At 26.9% G+C, this 20614-nt stretch overlaps 2 protein-coding genes and 2 pseudogenes across 2 annotated transcripts in view; all 4 read right to left on the bottom strand.

The window, feature by feature from the left end:
- LOC142318930 (neurotrimin-like) overlaps positions 1-20614 on the bottom strand; it is a 160973-nt gene that overhangs the window by 33409 nt on the left and 106950 nt on the right. Inside the window, exon 3 of the mRNA XM_075355614.1 lies at positions 1369-1584. Coding sequence (XP_075211729.1) covers positions 1369-1584 — 216 coding nt within the window. The remainder of the gene's footprint in view (positions 1-1368; positions 1585-20614) is intronic.
- Positions 7948-9343, bottom strand: LOC142318932 (cytochrome b-like). Its single transcript, XM_075355616.1, is given in 1 exon segment — positions 7948-9343. A coding segment is annotated over 1 exon segment (807 nt). The 5' UTR covers positions 8773-9343; the 3' UTR covers positions 7948-7965.
- On the bottom strand, positions 13526-14311 carry LOC142318934 (cytochrome c oxidase subunit 3-like; annotated as a pseudogene).
- On the bottom strand, positions 15253-15979 carry LOC142318936 (cytochrome c oxidase subunit 2-like; annotated as a pseudogene).

Here is a 20614-nt window from a genome sequence, read left to right as displayed (position 1 = left end):
GATTACAGGTGATGAATTGCTACTATTTATGGGAGTAGTTTTTAGTACTATATATGGAGTAATATTACACGTTCAGAGGGCAAAGCCTCATTGGTAATCTTAAAATTATGCATGATGTAATTTTCAAAATACAAACTGAAAAATTTAATGAAGTGTGGATATTTTTATATTAACTTCAAAAATAGAATTTTTATCTAATTTTCTCTGTTCAGAAAAGTTCCTAAGTTCTTCTAGATTACATCTTTTATTTTTAGTAACTTTTTACCTGAATTGCTATTATATAATTCACCCATCCTTGCAAGCATATGCACTTAAGTAGTTGGGTATAAAAAACAGGTAATTAGGTTTTTGGATGCGTATAAGCGTGAATGTTGTCAATCTGATTTTGAGTGCGAGATGTTTTTGAAAAGGTACACAAATCTTTTTTACTTCATCTTTGATATAAAAATATATATATATATATATATATATATATATATATAAAATACACATTTTAAAAAGTTCTCATGATGTATGATGATCAACTCATGTTTTGTTTGTCAAATTGAAGATATTATGTTAGGTAACTGGAATTTTTCTGGATAAGGAAAAAATTAATGATAAAAATATTTACTTTTTAGTTCTTCCATAGGTGAAAAACCAGAGATATACTGAACAAAGAAATGTATAAGTTTTCTAAGAACTGGATGAGATAAATGAAGTTGAACTGATTCTGATTTTTTCGTGTCTGAATAATGTTATTGATGATGAACAATTATTTAATATATTTCTTTATTTTAGTAATTGCAGTTACTAATGAAAGATGAATTCTGTAATGTATGAAAAATGCCAAGCTTGACTAGGATTTTGATGCAGAACCTATTGGATTAAAGCAGAAATTCGATCATTCCGCTACAAAAGGTTAGTGGAGTGGTAGTTGAAACAGCGTTTCTAATGTTGTGTAATGCACATCATAGAAAGAAAAATAAACTTAAAACCAGACTAGAACCAACAAATAGCAGACCTCATGAATAAACTAAAAAAGAATTTCAGCTTTACAGAGGAAATTACCAGAACATTCAGGAAGAACTAGTTTATCTAGAATACAGTTTAACCTACAGAAGTACAAAAATACCCCAGGAAAATATAAACATTCATCCTTTCTTCATTAATATGCCAAAAAATTATTACAATAGTTTTTCAAATTAAAATTAATAATTATATTATTTAGCTACATAAGTATATGAAAATTTTACTCATGTTTGGAAACACAGAGTTTTTTATGATGTTGGTATTAAAGGGTTAAAACAGGTTTTAAAACTTTCAAAAGTTTTATTTTAAGTTATTTATTTAAAACAGAACTTATAAAAAACTAAATATATCACTTACATTGCACTTCGATAGCATGTATTTGATTAAGTGGACCCCATGGTTCTGGTCGTACTACTTGGCATATATATTCTCCAGTATCAGAAGCACTTACATCAGATACCTCAAGTGTATTATTTGATGCAAACATTCGTACATTTGTAGGAACTACCAGACTATTATTACTTGTATCCCAGATCACAGTGTCATCTTTCCACCATCTGATTACATTAGCTCCTGAAAAATTTACAAGTTAAATAGACTTTTTAAATATTTAGATGTAATTAGAAAGTGTGTTTTATTTTAAATTAAACAAATATGTAAAATGATTTAAGGTAGCAGTGAAACTATCTTATTACGCAGTAGATGAATGCATGATCAAATTTAAATACGAGGGCCGTTCGGAAAGTAACTTCAGTTTGGTCATAAATAAAACACAGTTGTAGGAAAATACATTTTATTACATACATCTTAAAACTACATTTTTCCTCTACTTTTCAACATAATTACCAATTAAATTTAGGCACTTATCGTACCTTGTCTTAGAAACAAATTCCTCGTAACTTAGAAATTACGGCTGCCAAAAAATCTCCCGCCTGTTCCTTACCTACGGTAGCCTAACTTTTCCGTCACTACCTCCAAAAAAAACAGTCCTGGAAATTTGCAGGAATTCATTGGAAAGCTCCGAGATGGTAAAAATGTAGATTTTCACGCCCTTTAGCATCAATCTTTTGAAACAGTTCATGATTGACCCCAGATGACGGCCACTTGAAACCCAACCACCAAAGAACACCGATATCTGTGATCTAGTATTTAAATCCGGATAAAAGTAACTGCCTTTACTAGGATTTCAACGTTGGAACTCTCGACTTCGAAATCAGCTGATTTGCGAAGACGCGTATATTTATATATATATATATAAATATGAATTATTTAAATATACGCGTTATTTATATAGTGGCTTATATAAAATTAAATGCAATGAATGTAACTGTATATACTCGTGTGTGTGTGTGTGTGTGTGTGTTTGCGCGTGTGTGCGTGTATATATATATATATATAACCTCTAGATCTTTTAGAGGTAATACTACATTTTCAAATGTAACTGATCATCTTATTAATAAAATAAACTCAATTACTGATAAAAAAAAATAACTTTTAAATAGTGGAAATAAATAATAGTAATTTTTTTTTGGGGAGGGACGTGGAAATCAATTACGCACAAAATGCTGGCCATAAAACCACCTCCCTTCTACCAGGATTTGGCCCAAAACAGTTTTACACATTACTTCAGACTGAGTCTTCCTATCCTAGCCTGAAAAGGCTATACGAGGTGTGTGAGAAAAGTAATGAGATTGGTAACACTACGAGCGATCTGGCAACGATGTGTCTACTGGTCTGTGCTAGACCGGTTTGTTCATCATCCCTTCCAAATGCTCAGTACGAGTTTCAACTCAGTTCAATCAACACATTATTTTGACAGCGCCATCAGTGAAGTTGTGTTTTTGTTGTGTGTTACGAAAATGGAGCATCGGAATTTAGAGCAACGTTGTGCAATCAATTTTGTGTGTTAAAATGGGAAATCCGCAAGTGTGATCTTTGAAAAGTTGAGAAAGGCCTATGGGGAGCATTGTTTATCAAGAGCACAAGTTTTTTCCGCTGGCACAAATCATTTTTGGAAGGCCGAGAACACGTTGAAAATCAACCTCGTTCAGGGAGACCTTCAACCTCAAAATCTGACGAAAACGTTGAGCGTGTGAGGGTTCTTGTGATCAGACCGTCGTTTAACAATAAGGATGACGAGTGAACAGTTAAATTTAAACACTTTCACTGTACATCAAATCTTGACAGACCAAAGGTTTGTGCGAAATTGGTGCCGAAAAACCTCATAACGGAACAGAAGGAAAATCGAAGAAACGAGTGCGTTGATCTTGAGAGGATTGACAATGACCAAGAATTCTTCAATCGTGTGATCACAGGTGATGAATCCTGGATATTTGAGTACGATCCTGACACAAAGTGGCAAAGCAAAGAGTGACACACTCCGTCATCTCCTCGACCGAAAAAATGTCGAATGAGCAAGTCAAAGATCAAAACCATGCTGATTTGATTTTTTGACAGAAGGGGTATCGTGCATAAAGAATTTGTTCCTCCAGGACATACTGTCAACCAAGTATTTTACAGAGGTGTCCTTGAAAGGCTCAGGAAAACAGTGATTCGCGTGAGACCAGACATTGCAGACAAGTGGATGCTTCATCATGGCAATGCCCCGTGTCACACGACAATTTTTTTTTTTCATGTCAGGAAATGTTTGACCTCAAAACGCTTTCCTACGGTTCCTCAACCCCCCCTATTCACCTGATTTGAGTCCTTGTGACTTTTCCTATTCCCGAAATTGAAACGTGTCTTAAAAGGACGTCATTTTGGAACTCTAGAGAACATTCAAAAGACTGTGACCGACCATTTAAAAGCCCTACCAATGGAAGCCTTCCAGCGCTGCTACCAGGATTGGGAACAACGATTCCGCCGGTGTATAGCTGCCCAAGGGAATAACTTTGAAGAGGATAATATTGTTGTTTGAAAAAAATAAAAACTTTGGTAAGTAAAAATTCAGTCTCATTACTTTTCTCAAAAACCTCGTAAAATATATCACCTGGCTCAGGACTATCCAGGTTATCCTTCTTATCTCTGAGAATGCCCCGACGAATAGGCGCACACTCTCCCAGATGTTAGATCGCGGGGTATCATAACAACCACACTGTGGAGGCTCAGTGCTCTGAGATCCACCTTTGTGTTCCTCAATTTGCCGTCCACCAAGTACACTCGAAAAAGGTATACTCGGCGCCTCTGCTGAGCGGGTGATGGTGACAACGACAACAATATTTTGATATTATTTTTTATATTTATATATATATTATATTATATATTATACGAAAATTTGTTCCCAGACTTTTGAGTGATGAACAGAAGGAAAATCGTGTGTCAATTTGCATGGAGTTGAAGGGTCGTCTTTATGCAGATCCGGACTTCATGGCCAAAATTGTAACTGGAGATGAAAGTTGGGTCTATGGCTATGACCCTGAGACCAAAATGCAGAGTTCCCAATGGAAAACCAGTTCATCTCCTCGCCCTAAAAAGGCACGTCAGTCAAAATCCAACATCAAGGTCATGTTCGTTGTTTTTTCGATAGTGAGGGCATAGTGCGATCAGAGTTCGTTCCAAGGGGAACAACTGTAAACTCTGAATTTTATAAGGGTGTACTGCAACGTTTGCGAAACGACGTACGAAGAAAGTGACCAGAAAAATGGACCAATGGCTTCCTTCTTCACCACGACAACGCGCCGTGTCACACCTCGCTTCTCATTCGCGAGGTTTTGGCCGAAAAAAGTGTTCCTGTCTGTCCACATCCGCCATACTCACCGGATTTAGCACCATGCGACTTTTGGCTCTTCCCAAAAATTAAAACTGTGCTAAGACGGCCACGACCGAGCAGCTGAAAGCCCTTCCGAAAGACGCCTTCCAGAAATGCCTCCAGTCATGGAGTCAACGTTGGGATAAGTGCTTTGCTAGCCAAGGAAAGTACTTTGAAGGAGATTAAATCGAATTCTATGTAACCTTATTACTTTTTTAATAAAAAATTATTCACCGTATTTTTTTTATCACACCTCGTATATATATATTTTAATTGTATATTTACATAAACCTACTATTTTACATGTACTTTATGTATTAATTACAGTCTATGCACATAAATAATGTAAATTACACTTCGTGAAATGTTAAGGTGAGGTTGTTTTTTAGTACACTGTAATAGTCCATAAAACTGCCACAACTGCAGGTAATATATTAACAGTTGGAAAAACCATTGTCTACTGTCTGAATCACCCATATAGTTTTATAAAGATAGTTTCAAAAACTTTTATAAATTAAAATATTCGCTTATTTTTTAAATATAATTATCATTTAAAAAAATAATAATAAGCCCCGGATTAAATCCAACCCCACGTCAATAATATCTACACACATGAGGGGGGGGGGGGCAACGACATGGTACTTTCGGTACCTTCACTTATATGTCGACCAACAATGCAATGGTTGTACTCTGGGGAGTACCAGATTGGTGGTCCTGAGTTGTCGGAGCTGGTTGCGGTTGTGCTTCTCAGTTTCGCGTTTGTAAATTTTTTCATATTACCAAAAAAGAATTTGTTTTTTTTTTAATAATACTTTTCTAACAAATGTAGTAATATACTGATTCTAAATAAAATACAAATTTTTCAAACTTTTCTTTGTTTTATTCAATTTATCTTATACTATTTTATTCGTAATTAAATACTCTAAAAGTTTTGTGTGTATTTGTAATCCCATCTTATCCCATTTAACAAAGCTATTGTACGTCTAACATAAAAAAAACAGGGTTTTTACCCAAATTTATTGGTTTTCATCCCCAGATCTCTCAAAAAATAATGCAGATACGATTCTGAGACATATTTTATTCGATTTTTCAGGTCAAGAACCATTAGAAATCGTTAACTCTACCTTTGATTAACGTCCTAAAAATTTCAATACGACCTCATTTCACAAGGGTAGCTGAAATACGAGCGAAATCTTTCACTGGCCGTAACTGGCAAACGAAACATTTTAAAACATATGTTTATATAAACTTTTTTCATTACTTTCACGAGTAGAATAGGTTGGCCGGGGAGAACTTCGAGATACATTATGTTAATATAAAATTTGAGTGCCTTCTCTTGGTTTGTGTTTGTGTAAGATATAACACTGCAGTTCACAATACGTGTACATTGTGTACCATGTTATGTTATTATCTTGTATCATGTGACATGAAACGGGCTTTCAAAACATGTTATGAAACTCAGCTTTCTTTTAATGGAAGATTGATTTAAATTGTACAGGCCTGTAGGATTTTTCAATAATTTGGAATACTGGAAATTAAGAAAAAAAAAACAGTATTAGACTAATTGAAAGTGTACAGATAGAAATGTTAAAAAATTTGTATTTTAGAAAACAGAGTCTATCCTTTTATGATTCATCGATTAAGTAAATCTATTGGAGAATTTTCAATTGCCTAAGTTTATTTTTTTTTTTGTATTCAGTCATTTAACTGGTTTGATGCAGCTCTCCAAGATTCCCTATCTAGTACTAGTCGTTTCATTCCGGTATACCCCCTATATCCTACATCCCTAAAAATTTGTTTTACATATTCCAAACGTTGCCTGCCTGCACAATTTTTTTCCTTCTACCTGTCCCTCCAATATTAAAGCAACTATTGCTTTAATATGCCTTAATATGTGGCGTATAAGTCTGTCTCTTCTTTTAACTAGATTTTTCCAAATGCTTCTTTCTTCATCGATTCGCCGCAACACCTCTTTTTGTCATCTTATCCACCTACCTGATTTTTAACATTCTCCTACAGCACCACATTTCAAAAGCTATTAATCTTTTCTTTTCAGGTACAGACATAATCTTTAAAAGAAAAGATTTCTTTTCAGGTACTCCGATCGTCCAAGTTTCAGTTCCATAGTAAGCTACGCTCCAAACATATGCTTTCAAAAATATTTTCCTGACGTTTAAATTAATTTTTGATGTAAAGAAAATTATATTTCTGACTGAAGGCTCGTTTCGCCTGTGCTATTCGACATTTTATACCGCACCTGCTTCGTCAATCTTTAGTAATTCTACTTCCCAAATAAAAAAATTCTTCTACCTCCATAATCTTTTCTCTTCCTATTTTTACATTCAGTGGTCATGTTCGTTATTTCTACTACATTTCATTACTTTTCTTTTGTTCTTGTTTATTTTCAAGCGGTAGTTCTTGCGTAGGACTTCATCCATACCGTTTATTGTTCCTTATAAATTTGTTTTACTCTCAGCTAGAATTACTACATCATAAGCAAATCGTAGCATCTTTATGTAGTATAAGTCTTCGTTATATTATAGGGAAAATCTCGCAGATTTAAATCTATCATTAATGGATTTGCAGTTAACTCCTGGAAATTAACTAAAATAGATCTTCATGTTCCTGCTATTAAAATGCACTCTAGGCAAATATTCAATGTACCTAGAGCTCATACCTTACAGTACATGAATTCATCATAATTATTTATGATGAAAAACCTTAATAAAATTTGTACAGAAATAAAGATTATTGACTATAATATCATATATTATAATATAATATAATATAATATAATATAATATATTATATTCTAATATAATATAATATATTGTAATATTATATTATAATATATAATATTATATTATATTATATTATATTATAATATTATATAATATATAATATTATATTATAATATTAATATTATTATTATATTATAATATAATATTAATATAATATAATATCTTATATAATATATTATTATATTATCTTATATTATTATATTATCTTATCTTATATATATATTAATATAATATCTTATATAATATATTATTATAATATTATTATATAATATAATATTAATATCAATTATATTATATTATATTATAATATTAATATTATCAATATATTATATTATTAATATATTATATAATATTATATAATATTATATTATATTATATTATATTCGCGTATGCGAATAAAAAGTATCATTCTGGTTGAATGTGTGGGGGTGTTCTTAGTGGGTTTGCTGGAGTAAAATTTTCTGGGTCTATAGTTAGGAATGGGTTTAAATTAATTATTATTGTAAAAATAATTATTGTTATTGCTATTCCTAAGATGTCCTTTGTTGTAAAGTATGGGTGGAATGGGATTTTGTCAATGTTGTTTTTTATTCCTAGTGGATTAGATGATCCGGATTCATGCAGGAATATTAAATGTAGTATTACTATTATTGATAATATGAATGGTAAAATAAAGTGGAATGTAAAGAATCGATTAAGTGTGGGGTTGTCTACAGCGAATCCTCCTCATACTCATTGTACTACTATTTCTCCTATATAAGGAATTGCTGAAATTAAATTAGTAATTACTGTTGCTCCTCAGAAGGATATTTGACCTCATGGTAGTACATATCCTATAAATGCTGTTGCCATTAATGTTAAAAGAATTAATGATCCTGATATTCATGTTTTTTTTAATTTAAATGATCCATAATATATTCCTCGTCCTGTGTGTATAAAGATTAGAATAAAGAATAGTGATGCACCATTTGCGTGGATGTTTCGAATTATTCATCCGTAATTTACCTCTCGGGTAATGTGTACAATTCTTTTAAAGGCTTTATCAATTCTTGGTGAATAATGTATTGCTAGAAATAGTCCTGAGATAATTTGAATTATTAAGCATATTCCTAAAAGTGATCCAAAGTTTCATCATAATGAAATATTTGATGGTCTTGGTAAATCAATTAAGAATGAATTGATTGGTCTTGATTTACGTATAGATTTAAACATAAGTTTTTTTAAGTGGTCCTTCAAATGTTCTTACGATGTTATTTACTGAGATTATTGTAATAATTAGGATAAATATTATTGTAATTGTAATGTTTATTTTATATATTCTAAAAAATTTTCTTGTTGATTTTTCTTCAGTTAATTCGGTTATTATTTCTTTTATTTCATTGAGTTTAGTAGTTATTTCTGTTGTTGGGTCTATGTTTCTAATAACAATAGAGGTTAATATTACTAGTGTTCATATTAAAAAAATTTTTTTTCTTGGTTTGAATTTTTCATTTGATGCGATTCTTGATATGTATATAAATATAATTATTAGTCCTCCTACTGTTGTTAAAAATATAATATAGAGATATCATGATGATTTAATTGTTATTGAATTATTTCTGCACATTAAGGCTGTTTGAAAAATTATTATTGATCCTAGTGATATGGGGTGTTTAAGTATTGGAGATACAATAATGTTTGATAAAATTAAATATTTTGTGAAAATTCAGTAAGTATTTTAATATAAAATATTAGTTTTGGATACTAAAGATGATTTTTTCTTTACTGATTTTGTTTAGATAAATTTTTTTTAAATTATGATTTACAAGATCATTGTTTTTTTTAAACTATCCTAAACTTGACTTATGATAATTACTTATTTTTTTGGTTACTTTTTTAGATTAATTATTTTTTTATTTGTTCGTAGGCATTTTCTTTTATGTCTTTTGGGGCTTGAATATTTATTACTTTATTCTTTTTTTTTTATTTTTGGTTTTATAGGTTATTTTGATTTTGATTATTATTTTTTAGTTATTTATTTGGTGTTTGGTGTTTGTGATGGTGTTTTAGGACTTTCTTTATTGGTTTTTTTAATTCGTAATTCTAGAAGAGATTATTTAGATAGATTAACCTTATGTTAAAATTTATTTTTTTTCTTTTTTCTTTGATCCTTTTTTGTGTATTAAATAATTGATTTGTTTATTTAGTTGGTTTGTTTATGTTTTTTTTTTTTTTTTTTTTTTTTTTTTTTTTTTTTTGATTTTTTTGTTTCTATTTCTTATTTTTTTATAATTGATAGGATTTCATATATTTTTTGTTGCTTGAGAATTTGAATTTTTATTGTTGTTTTATTATCTGTTTATTTACATTATTATTTTGATTTGTTGTCTAAGATTTATATTTTTTGTTTTCATTTTTTATTATTTTTTTTGTTTTTGGATTTTATTGTTATTGATTTTTTTTATTTTTATTTTTTCTTTGAGTGTAGATTGATTCCTTTATTTTTATTAATTTTTGGGTGAGGTTATCAGCCTGAACGTTTAAGTGCGGGATTTTTTTTAATTTTTTATACTCTTTTTGGTTCTTTTCCTTTTTTATTTAGAATTTTTTATTTGAATAGTTTTTATGGTTATTTTAATTATTTATTTTTTGATTTTTTGCTGAATAATTATTTAATGTTTATTATTTTATTCTCCTTTTTGATTAAGTTTCCTTTATTTGGATTTCACTTGTGGTTGCCCAGGGCTCATGTTGAGGCACCTACTTCGGGTTCTATAATTTTAGCTGGTGTAATATTAAAGCTTGGTGGTTATGGTTTTATTCGTTGTTTAAGTTATATTTATTATTTTTTATTTAATTATGGTTATTTTTTTGTTAGTATTTGTTTATTTGGATGTTTTTTTGTAAGAATATTCTGTATAGTTCAAAGAGATTTAAAGGTGCTTGTTGCTTATTCTTCTGTTTGTCATATAAGTTTGGTTATTTGTGGATTATTTACTATATCTGGTCTTGGGTTTGTTGGTTCATTATCTTTTATAGTTGCTCATGCCTTTGTTTCATCTGGTCTTTTTTTTTTAATTGGTATTATTTATGATCGGTTAGGAAGCCGAAGATTCTTTATTGTTAAGGGTTTACTTAATTATTTACCTTCACTTAGTTTCTTTTGATTTTTGTTTTGTGTTATGAATATATCTTGTCCTCCTAGATTGAATTTATTTTCTGAAATTTGTTTAATTATTTCTATTTTGAGATGAAGATTTTTTTCAGTTATTTTTTTGATGTTTATTTTATTTTTTTCTGCTTGTTATAGAGTGATAATTTTTTCTTTAACTCAGCATGGTTTATATTCTGGTGATTTAATTTTAATTAATTCTTGTTGTGTTCGTGAATTTTATATTCTTCTTCTTCATTGTTTTCCCATCTTTTATATAATGTTTGACTTATTTTTTTTTTTTATTTTGCTTATTTATTTTAATTAAAAATTTTGATTTGTGATGTCAAAGATCTTTTTGAGGATAGGCTATGTTTTTCTGCTACAATCTTTTTTTTTTTTTTTTTTTTTTTTTTTTTTTTTTTTTTTTTTTGGTATTTATTTGTTTGAGTATAATCTTGTTTTTTTTTTTGAGTGATTATTTTTTTTTTTTAATTCTTTTTCTATAAGTTTAATTTTTTTTTTTGATTGAATTTCTTGTTTTTTTATGTCTTTTGTATTTTTAATTAGAGGTTGTGTTTTATTTTATAGTTTAGGTTATATGAAGGGTGACTTAAATTTAATTCGTTTTTACTATCTGGTTTTTATATTTATTTTAAGTATGGTTTTTTTTATTTTAATACCTGATTTTATTTGTTTATTGTTGGGTTGAGATGGTTTGGGACTGGTTTCTTATTGTTTAGTTATTTATTATCAAAATAGAGTTTCTTTGTATTCTGGTCTTATTACTTTGTTAATAAATCGTGTTGGAGATGTATTTTTAATTTTGTGTTTGGGTTTATTTATAAATTTTGGTTCCTTTCATTATATTTTTTATATTAATTTTTTTAATAATGATTTTATTATTTTGGTTTATTTAGTTTTATTTGCTTCTTTTACTAAAAGTGCTCAGTTTCCGTTTTGTGTTTGGTTACCTTCGGCCATAGCAGCTCCTACTCCTGTTTCTTCTTTAGTTCATTCTTCTACTTTAGTAACTTCTGGTGTTTATTTAATTATTCGTTTTAATTATTTTATTTTATTTTGTGATACTTATTTTTTAATAGTTATTTCTTTGATTACCATAGTTTTATCTGGATTTGCTGCTTGTTTAGAAAATGATTTAAAAAAGATTATTGCTTTTTCTACTCTTAGACAGTTAGGATTTATATTTTTTACTCTTTCTTTGGGTTCTTTAACTCTTTGTTTTATTCATTTGTTGATTCATGCTTTGTTTAAGTCTTTACTTTTTTTGTGTTCTGGAATTTTTATTCATTGTTTTTTAGGAAGTCAAGATATTCGATTTATAGGTGGATTGGTAAAGCAATGTCCTTATGTAAGTTCAGCATTTTTTGTTTCTTTAATTTGTTTATGTGGGTTTCCTTTTTTTTCTGGATTTTACTCTAAGGATTTTATTTTAGAGTTTTTTTTTTTGTTTAATTATAGAATTTTTTTTTTTTTTTTTTTTTTTTTTTTGTTGGTGTTACTTTTATTTATAGTTTGCGTTTAATTTATTATTTATTTTCTTCTAATTCTTTTTTTTTTCCTTATATTAATTTTTGCTACAGTTTTTTTATAAATATTTCTCTTCTTTTTTTATATTTTTCTTGTTTATTTGTTGGTTCTTTTATATTTTGATTATTTGAGGATGATTTTTTTTTTGTTTTGTCTTTTGATTTTAAGTTAATTCCTTTATTATTTTTTTTTTTTTTTTTTTTTTTGGTTTATGATGTTTTAAGTTTTTTATATTTTTATTTTGGTTTAATTTATTTTTATTTTTTTAGTTCTATATGATTTTTAAGATTTTATTCTTCAGGTTTTTTTTTAAATCGTTTTTTTAGTTTTTGTTATTTTAGTTATAGATTAGTTGATTCTGGTTGGATGGAATATTTTGTTTCAGGTGGTTTAGTTGGATTTTTTCGATGGTTAGGTTTTTTTTTTGATAGGTTTACTTTAAATATTCTTAAGTTTTATTTTTTTTTTTTTTTTTTTTTTTTTTTTTTTTTTTTTTTTTTTGTTTAGATAGCTTAATTAAAAGCCTAACATTGAAATTGTTATTATGAATTTTTTCTCTAGACATTTATAAAATTTATTTATTTATACATTGAAAGTGTATTGTTTTTTTTTAAACTATATAAATAAGAATAAAGTGAATACACTTGAAAGGTAGTTAGCGGCTCCTTTTCTTTTTATTCTTTTAACTGGATATAATCAATTTTTTCATTAACAGTGAATAGCTTCTATTTAGCTTCAGTTAAATTGAGTATGAGGATTATCCTTAAATTTAAGTCGAAATTAATTGTAATTTTACTTCTTTACTCTGTTAAGAGAAATTGATTATTCAATAATTTTTATTTGCAAAGTAAATGTTATATTTAACTATTCTCCTTAATTTCTTCATTCTAGTATTCCTATTTTCCATTCATGTATAAGTCCTAAGATTAGAATTAGGATTGTAATTGTTGATGAAATTAGTCATTCTTCTATAATTACTATTTTTGTTGAGAATATTGGTATAATCATTGAAATTTCAATGTCAAAGATTAGGAAGATTGTTGCAATTAGAAAGAAGTGAGTAGAAAATGATTTTCGTGTGGATGATATTTTTGAGAATCCGCATTCAAATGGTGAATTTTTTTCTCGTCTTATTTTATTCTTTTTGGAAATTATTATTGTAAATATTATTATTATGGTAATGATTAGTCTTAGTGAAATTATTGTTATTGTAATTTTAATTATCTTTTTAATTTTATTTAATCTATTAGTTGGAGGCTAATTATACTTTTTGTACTAAAAAGATTATTATTTTCCTCATCAGTAAATTGAAAGGTATAGGAATAATCAGATTACGTCTACGAAATGTCAGTATCAGATTGCTGATTCTAGGCCTAGGTGATGACTGGCTGAAAAATGTATTTTTATACATCGTACTATTGATACTATGATGAAGGTTGTTCCTACGATTACGTGGATTCCGTGGAATCCTGTAGTTAGGAAGAATGATGATCCATAAATTGAATCTGCTATTGTGAATGTTGATTGTTGATATTCTCATTTTTGTAAAAATGTAAAGTATAATCCTAAAATGATAGTCAGTATTAATGATTTATTTGATATTGATAATTTATTTAATAGGATTCTGTGATGTGCTCATGTTACTGTAATTCCTGATGAGATTAAAATAATTGTATTTAATAGTGGAACTTCTATAGGGTTAAATGGTTTAATAGATTTTGGTGGTCAATTTATTCCGATTTCAATTGATGGTGATAGTCTTGAGTGAAAAAATATTCAGAAGAATGATGCAAAGAATATTATTTCTGAGATAATGAATATAATTATTCCTATTTTTATTAGTGATTTTACTTTTTTTGTATGGTTTCCTTGAAATGTTGCTTCTCGTGTAATGTCTCGTCATCATAATATTATTGTTATTGTTGATAAGGTTAATCCTAATATTATTAATCTATATTCTTTTGTCTGAGTTCATTTTACAGTTCCTGTTAATAGTGTTATTACGTTTATTGATAGTATGATTGGTCAAGGTCTTTTTGTTACTATGTGAAATGGGTGATTTTTTTTCATAAGGTACTTCTCTAGAATAAAGAGTTACAAGTGTTGCAAATACATATGCTTGAATTATTGAAATTGCTGTTTCAAATGCTGTTAAGGTTATTTGAATTGGTATAATGAATACTAATATTTTAATAGATGATGTATTTCCTAATAGAGTTATTAATAGGTGTCCTGCAATTATATTGGCAGTTAATCGTACTGCTAGTGAGATTGGTCGAATTAGGTTTCCTGTAGTTTCAATTATAATTATTATTGGTGAAATAGCTGAGGGTGTTCCTTTTGGGAGTATATGTTTAAATATTTCATTTGTGAAGTTTTTTCATCTGTAAATTGTAATTATGATTCATCTTGGTAATGCAATTGATATAGATACTACTAAGTGACTTGTTGATGTAAATACATAAGGGATTAATCCTATTATATTTCTGATTATGATAAATATAAAGATTGATATTACTATGATTAAGATTTCTTTTTGGTGAGTTATTAATTTAAATTCATTTATTAATTTTTTTTCTATTATTTTTATTATTATATTTATTCGAGATTTTTTTGTTCAGTATCATTTTGGTAAAATTACTGTTGTTATTATTATAATAATTCAATTTCTTTGTAAAAGTTTAGTTATTGGATCAAATGTTGAAAATAGTCTGGTTATCATTTTCAGTTAATATTTAATTTTCTTTTTTTTTTGTTATTTTTTTTTTTATTTGTATTTAGGTTAGTTATAAAGAATAATTTTGTTATATTTATTATGATTGTAGCTGTTGTTATTATTAATATGATGTTTCATATAATTGGTGATATTTGAGGAATCAAGATGCACATAGAATGTATTTTTTATTTGACAGTTAAATGTTTTTTTTTAAACTAGCTTCTTTCATTAAGAGTATTCGATGTTTACTATATTTTGGTTTAAGAGACCATTACTTTCTTTCAGTCACTTAATGTTTATTAATTTTATGTTTTTATTCATTTAATGAATGATTTTATGTTAATTCTTTCTATGGTGATTGGTATAAATCTGTGATTTATTCCGCAGATTTCTGAGCATTGTCCAAAGAATACTCCTGGATTTTTAGTTATTAGTCTGATTTGATTAAGTCGTCCTGGGATTGCATCTATTTTTACTCCTATTGATGGGATTGTTCAAGAGTGAATTACGTCAGAAGATGAAACAATTATTCGAATTTGTGTTGAGAATGGGATAACTATTCGGTTGTCTACTTCAATTAATCGAAATGAGGGTAATTCTGTTTGTGGTTTTATATATGATTCAAATTCTATTTTTTTAGAGTCTGAATATTCATATGATCAATATCATTGATGTCCAATTGTTTTAATAGTAATTGATGGTTTAATTACTTCTTCTATTAGGTACAAGGTTTTAATTGATGGGATGGCGATAAAGATTAAGATAATTGCTGGTATTGTTGTTCAAATTGTTTCTATTAATTGATTTTCTGTTAATATATTATTTGATAATTTATTTTTTGTTATTGTTGCTATTATGATTGTTACTGTGACTGTAATAGATAATAGAATTATTATGGTATGATCATGGAAATTTAATAGTTGTTCTATAATTGGTCTGGCTCTATTAATTATGTTAAATTTTATTAATGATGATATTTCTAAGGAAATTTTTTTTAATTTATTAATGAATTTTAAGTTCATGGCAATTTTCTGCCACTCTTAGAATGGCTTAGTTACTAGTGGTAATTCATTAAAAGAGTGTTCTGGGGGTGGTGTAATTGAAAATCATTCAATTGAGGATGATTTATTATTTTTAAAGATTGTAATACGTTTAAATGCTATTGCTTCTCACATAATGAATATAAATATTATAATTCTGATTATTGAAATTAATGATCCCATTGATGAGATTGCGTTTCATGTTATATAGTTGTCGGGGTAATCTGAGTATCGTCGTGGTATTCCGGCTAGTCCTAAAAAGTGTTGTGGAAAGAATGTTAAATTTACTCCTAGAAATATGGCTGAGAATTGAATTTTTAATCATTTTTTATTTATTCTTATACCTGTTATTAGTGGGAATCAGTGAATAATTCTTGCTATAATTGCAAATACTGCTCCTATTGATAATACGTAGTGAAAGTGAGCTACAACATAGTATGTATCATGTAAAATTACGTCAATTGAAGAGTTGGCTAGGATTACTCCTGTTAATCCTCCAATAGTGAATAGGAAAACAAATCCTATAGATCAAATTATTTGGGGTGATTTTTTTTTTGTTATTCCTTGTATAGTGGCTATTCATCTAAAGATTTTAATTCCTGTTGGTACTGCAATAATTATAGTTGCAGAGGTAAAATATGCTCGTGTGTCAATATCTATACCTACAGTAAATATGTGGTGTGCTCATACAATAAATCCTAAAATACCGATTGCTAGTATTGCATAGATTATTCCTAGATGTCCAAATGTTATTATTTTTCCTCTTTCATTTGTAATAATATGTGAGATTAATCCGAATCCTGGTAAAATTAAAATATATACTTCTGGATGTCCAAAGAATCAGAATAAGTGTTGATATAAAATTGGGTCTCCTCCACCCGTGGGGTCAAAAAATGAGGTATTAAAGTTTCGATCTGTTAGTAGTATTGTAATTGCTCCAGCTAGTACTGGTAATGATACTAGTAGTAAAACTGCTGTAATTAGGACTGATCAACAGAAAAGGGGTATTTTTTCTATAGTTATTCCTTTTGGCCGTATATTTATTGTTGTTGAAATGAAATTGATTGCTCCTATGATTGATCTTAAACCTGCGATGTGAAGTGAAAAAATAGTTAGGTCTACTGAAGGTCCTGAATGTGCAATTTGGGCTGAGAGAGGGGGGTAAACAGTTCATCCTGTACCTGATCCTGACCCTACGATTGATCTTGCAATTAAAAGTGAAATTGATGGTGGTAGTAATCAAAATCTTATATTATTTATTCGTGGGAATGCCATGTCTGGTGCACCGATTATTATAGGAACTAATCAGTTTCCAAATCCTCCAATTATAATAGGTATAACTATAAAGAAAATTATAATGAATGCATGAGATGTTACGATGGTATTATAGATTTGGTCATTTTTAATTATTGATCCTGGTTGTATTAATTCTAATCGAATAATTATTCTTCTTATTGTTCCGAGTAGTCTAGCTCATAACCCAAAAATAAAATAGAGGGTTCCGATATCTTTATGATTTGTTGAAAATATTCATTTATTCATTAAGAATGGGATGGCTGATTTAGGCGATAAATTGTAAATTTATTTAAGGTTTAAACCTCTCATTATGTCTTATATTCAATTATGATTCTATATTGCAAATATAGAGGTGCATTATTTGCTAAGGCTTATTTACAATAATAATTTTAACTTTGAAGGTTAATAGTTTTTTTAACTTAAATCCTTCTTTAGTTTAATTTAAAGATTATTATTATTGGAATTCCTATAAGATTTAAGATAATTGGGATAATTGATTCTTTTTTTATTAATTTTTTTATTTTTAATTTATTTGATTTGGTTATTGTAGGGATTATTATATTTAGGTATATGAATGTTGATAAAATTGATGAAATTAATATAATGAGTGGGATTATTGGTGTTATACAAATTGTTGATTTCATAATTATTCATTTTATTAAAAATCCTAAAGTTGGAGGTATACCTCTTATTGATAATGATGAGATTATTAGAGATATTTTTGTTAAATTTGTTTGATTATTGATTTGGTTTAAAAAATTGATGTTATTTTTTTTAAATGTGTTTATTATAGTTAAGTTGATTGTAGTGTATATAATTAATAGAAAAATAAATTGTTGTTTTGAAATCATTAATGAAAAAATTATTACTGGTGAATTTGAGATTGATGAGTATGCTATTAATTTTTTAAGTGATGTTTGTTTTATTCCTGAGATTGGTGCCATAATTATTGATATAATTATTGATATTATTATTAGTTTAATTCTGGTTATTTGGGTTGCAATAATTGTGGGGATTATTTTTTGTATAGTTATTATTATTATACACATTTCTCATCTTATTATTTGTATGATTCTTGGTACTCATAGGTGAAATGGGATTATACCTATTTTTATTAAAATTCTCATTATTATTAAAATTCTTTCATTAATGGGGCAATTAATGATAGCGTTAATAATTATTGAGGTTATTATAATTGATGAGGATATTCTTTGAATAATTAAATATTTTATAGATTGTTCATTTATTTTATTTCTTTTTTTTAAAAGGGGTAGAAAAGAAATTAAATTAATTTCTATAGATATTCATGAGAATATTATTCTGTTGGAGGATATTGTTATTATAATTCTTATGGTTATCGTTATGATAAATATTATTTTTGATAAATTTATTTTAATTAAAAAGAGAATTTATTCATCGATGGGGTATGAACCCATAAGCTTAATTTAGCTTATCTTTTTGTAAAAGGATGTGTGATGCATTAAGAATTTTGATTTCTTTAGTTTCAGTTTAATTCTGGATTTTACAATTTAGCATGAGTGAGGTTTCACTTTATTTACTTCATCAAAGTAATCCTTTAATCAGGCATCTTGCTTAAGTATGAAAATCCATTGTTTTTTTTCCTTTTTTTTTTTTATCTGTCATTTTTTTTTTTACGGTACATTATTTGCTTATTTGGATTTCTTTAATTTTTTTTGCAATTTTTTGCAATTTTTTGCAATTTTTTGCAATTTTTTGCAATTTTTTGCAATTTTTTGCAATTTTTTTGCAATTTTTTGCAATTTTTTGCAATTTTTTGCAATTTTTTTGCAATTTTTTGCAATTTTTTGCAATTTTTTTGCAATTTTTTGCAATTTTTTTGCAATTTTTTGCAATTTTTTTGCAATTTTTTGCAATTTTTTGCAATTTTTTTGCAATTTTTTGCAATTTTTTTGCAATTTTTTGCAATTTTTTTGCAATTTTTTGCAATTTTTTGCAATTTTTTTGCAATTTTTTTGCAATTTTTTGCAATTTTTTTGCAATTTTTTGCAATTTTTTGCAATTTTTTGCGATTTTTTTGCAATTTTTTGCAATTTTTTGCAATTTTTTGCAATTTTTTGTAATTTTTGATTTTTAAGTTTAAATTTTCAACAAAAATTTTTTTGTTATAATAAGATATTTATATTATATCATTCAATTGATTAATTATTATATTACAAAAAAGAAAAAAGATAATTATATTATAATATATATATTATATATAGTAATATATTTATTTAAATATATCTATTTCTCCCTTTAATATTTAATCTTATAAAATATAATATTTTAATATATAAGAGTTATATAAATTAAAAAATTTATTATATAATAAATAACCTCTTATATTCAATTAAGAATCTTAATATAATATAGATTTTTAATTAAATGTAAAATAGTTTTTGTAAAGATAATCATCTAAAATAAATTATTTAATTAAATGCATCAATTAGATATTTAATAAAAATAATTCTTATTTTTAATTAAATAATTAGTTTATAAGGATTTAATTAAAAACAACCTTTAATTAAATTAAATATGATTTTATTAAAAATAATTTTATTCATTTTAATAAATTTTAAAGTTTAAAAAACCTAAGGAATATAATTATATTATAATAAGTATATATAAAAATATATAATTATTAAAAAAAAAAAAAAAAAAAAAAACCTCATGGTCTAAATTTAAATTTGAGGTTTAGTTTAATAAGATAATTACATATGTTTTATTTAAATATTTATTTTGGTCTTTTAAAAACAAATTTATTATTATAATACTTTTTGTTAGAAATATCAATATCATTTTCTGTTTAAGTTCATTTTTAAGAACTTAGAACCGTCATTTTTTTTTTTGTAAAAAAATTATGACATTTAGTTTAATTATTTATGTTTGTGTGACTTTTGAATGAAAATTTTTACATTCGTTTTTATATTTAAACCATTTTTGTAAAAGGTTGTGATAATGTTAGGGGTAGCTTTATCTAATATTTTTGTGGCTTTGAATATCAACTTTTAAGTTCACTTTTTATTAATTTAATTACTGTTTCTTATTTCAATTAGGTAATGTTAGGGGTAGCTTTATCTAATATTTTTGTGGCTTTGAATATCAACTTTTAAGTTCACTTTTTATTAATTTAATTACTGTTTCTTATTTCAATTAGGTAATGTTAGGGGTAGCTTTATCTAATATTTTTGTGGCTTTGAATATCAACTTTTAAGTTCACTTTTTATTAATTTAATTACTGTTTCTTATTTCAATTAGGTAATGTTAGGGGTAGCTTTATCTAATATTTTTGTGGCTTTG

This window comes from Lycorma delicatula, chromosome 2 (genome assembly GCF_047948215.1).
Source record: "Lycorma delicatula isolate Av1 chromosome 2, ASM4794821v1, whole genome shotgun sequence".
NCBI classification, from domain to species: domain Eukaryota; kingdom Metazoa; phylum Arthropoda; class Insecta; order Hemiptera; family Fulgoridae; genus Lycorma; species Lycorma delicatula.
The sequence above is the reverse complement of the archived record's forward strand: the minus strand, read 5'-3'. Positions and strand labels throughout refer to the sequence as shown.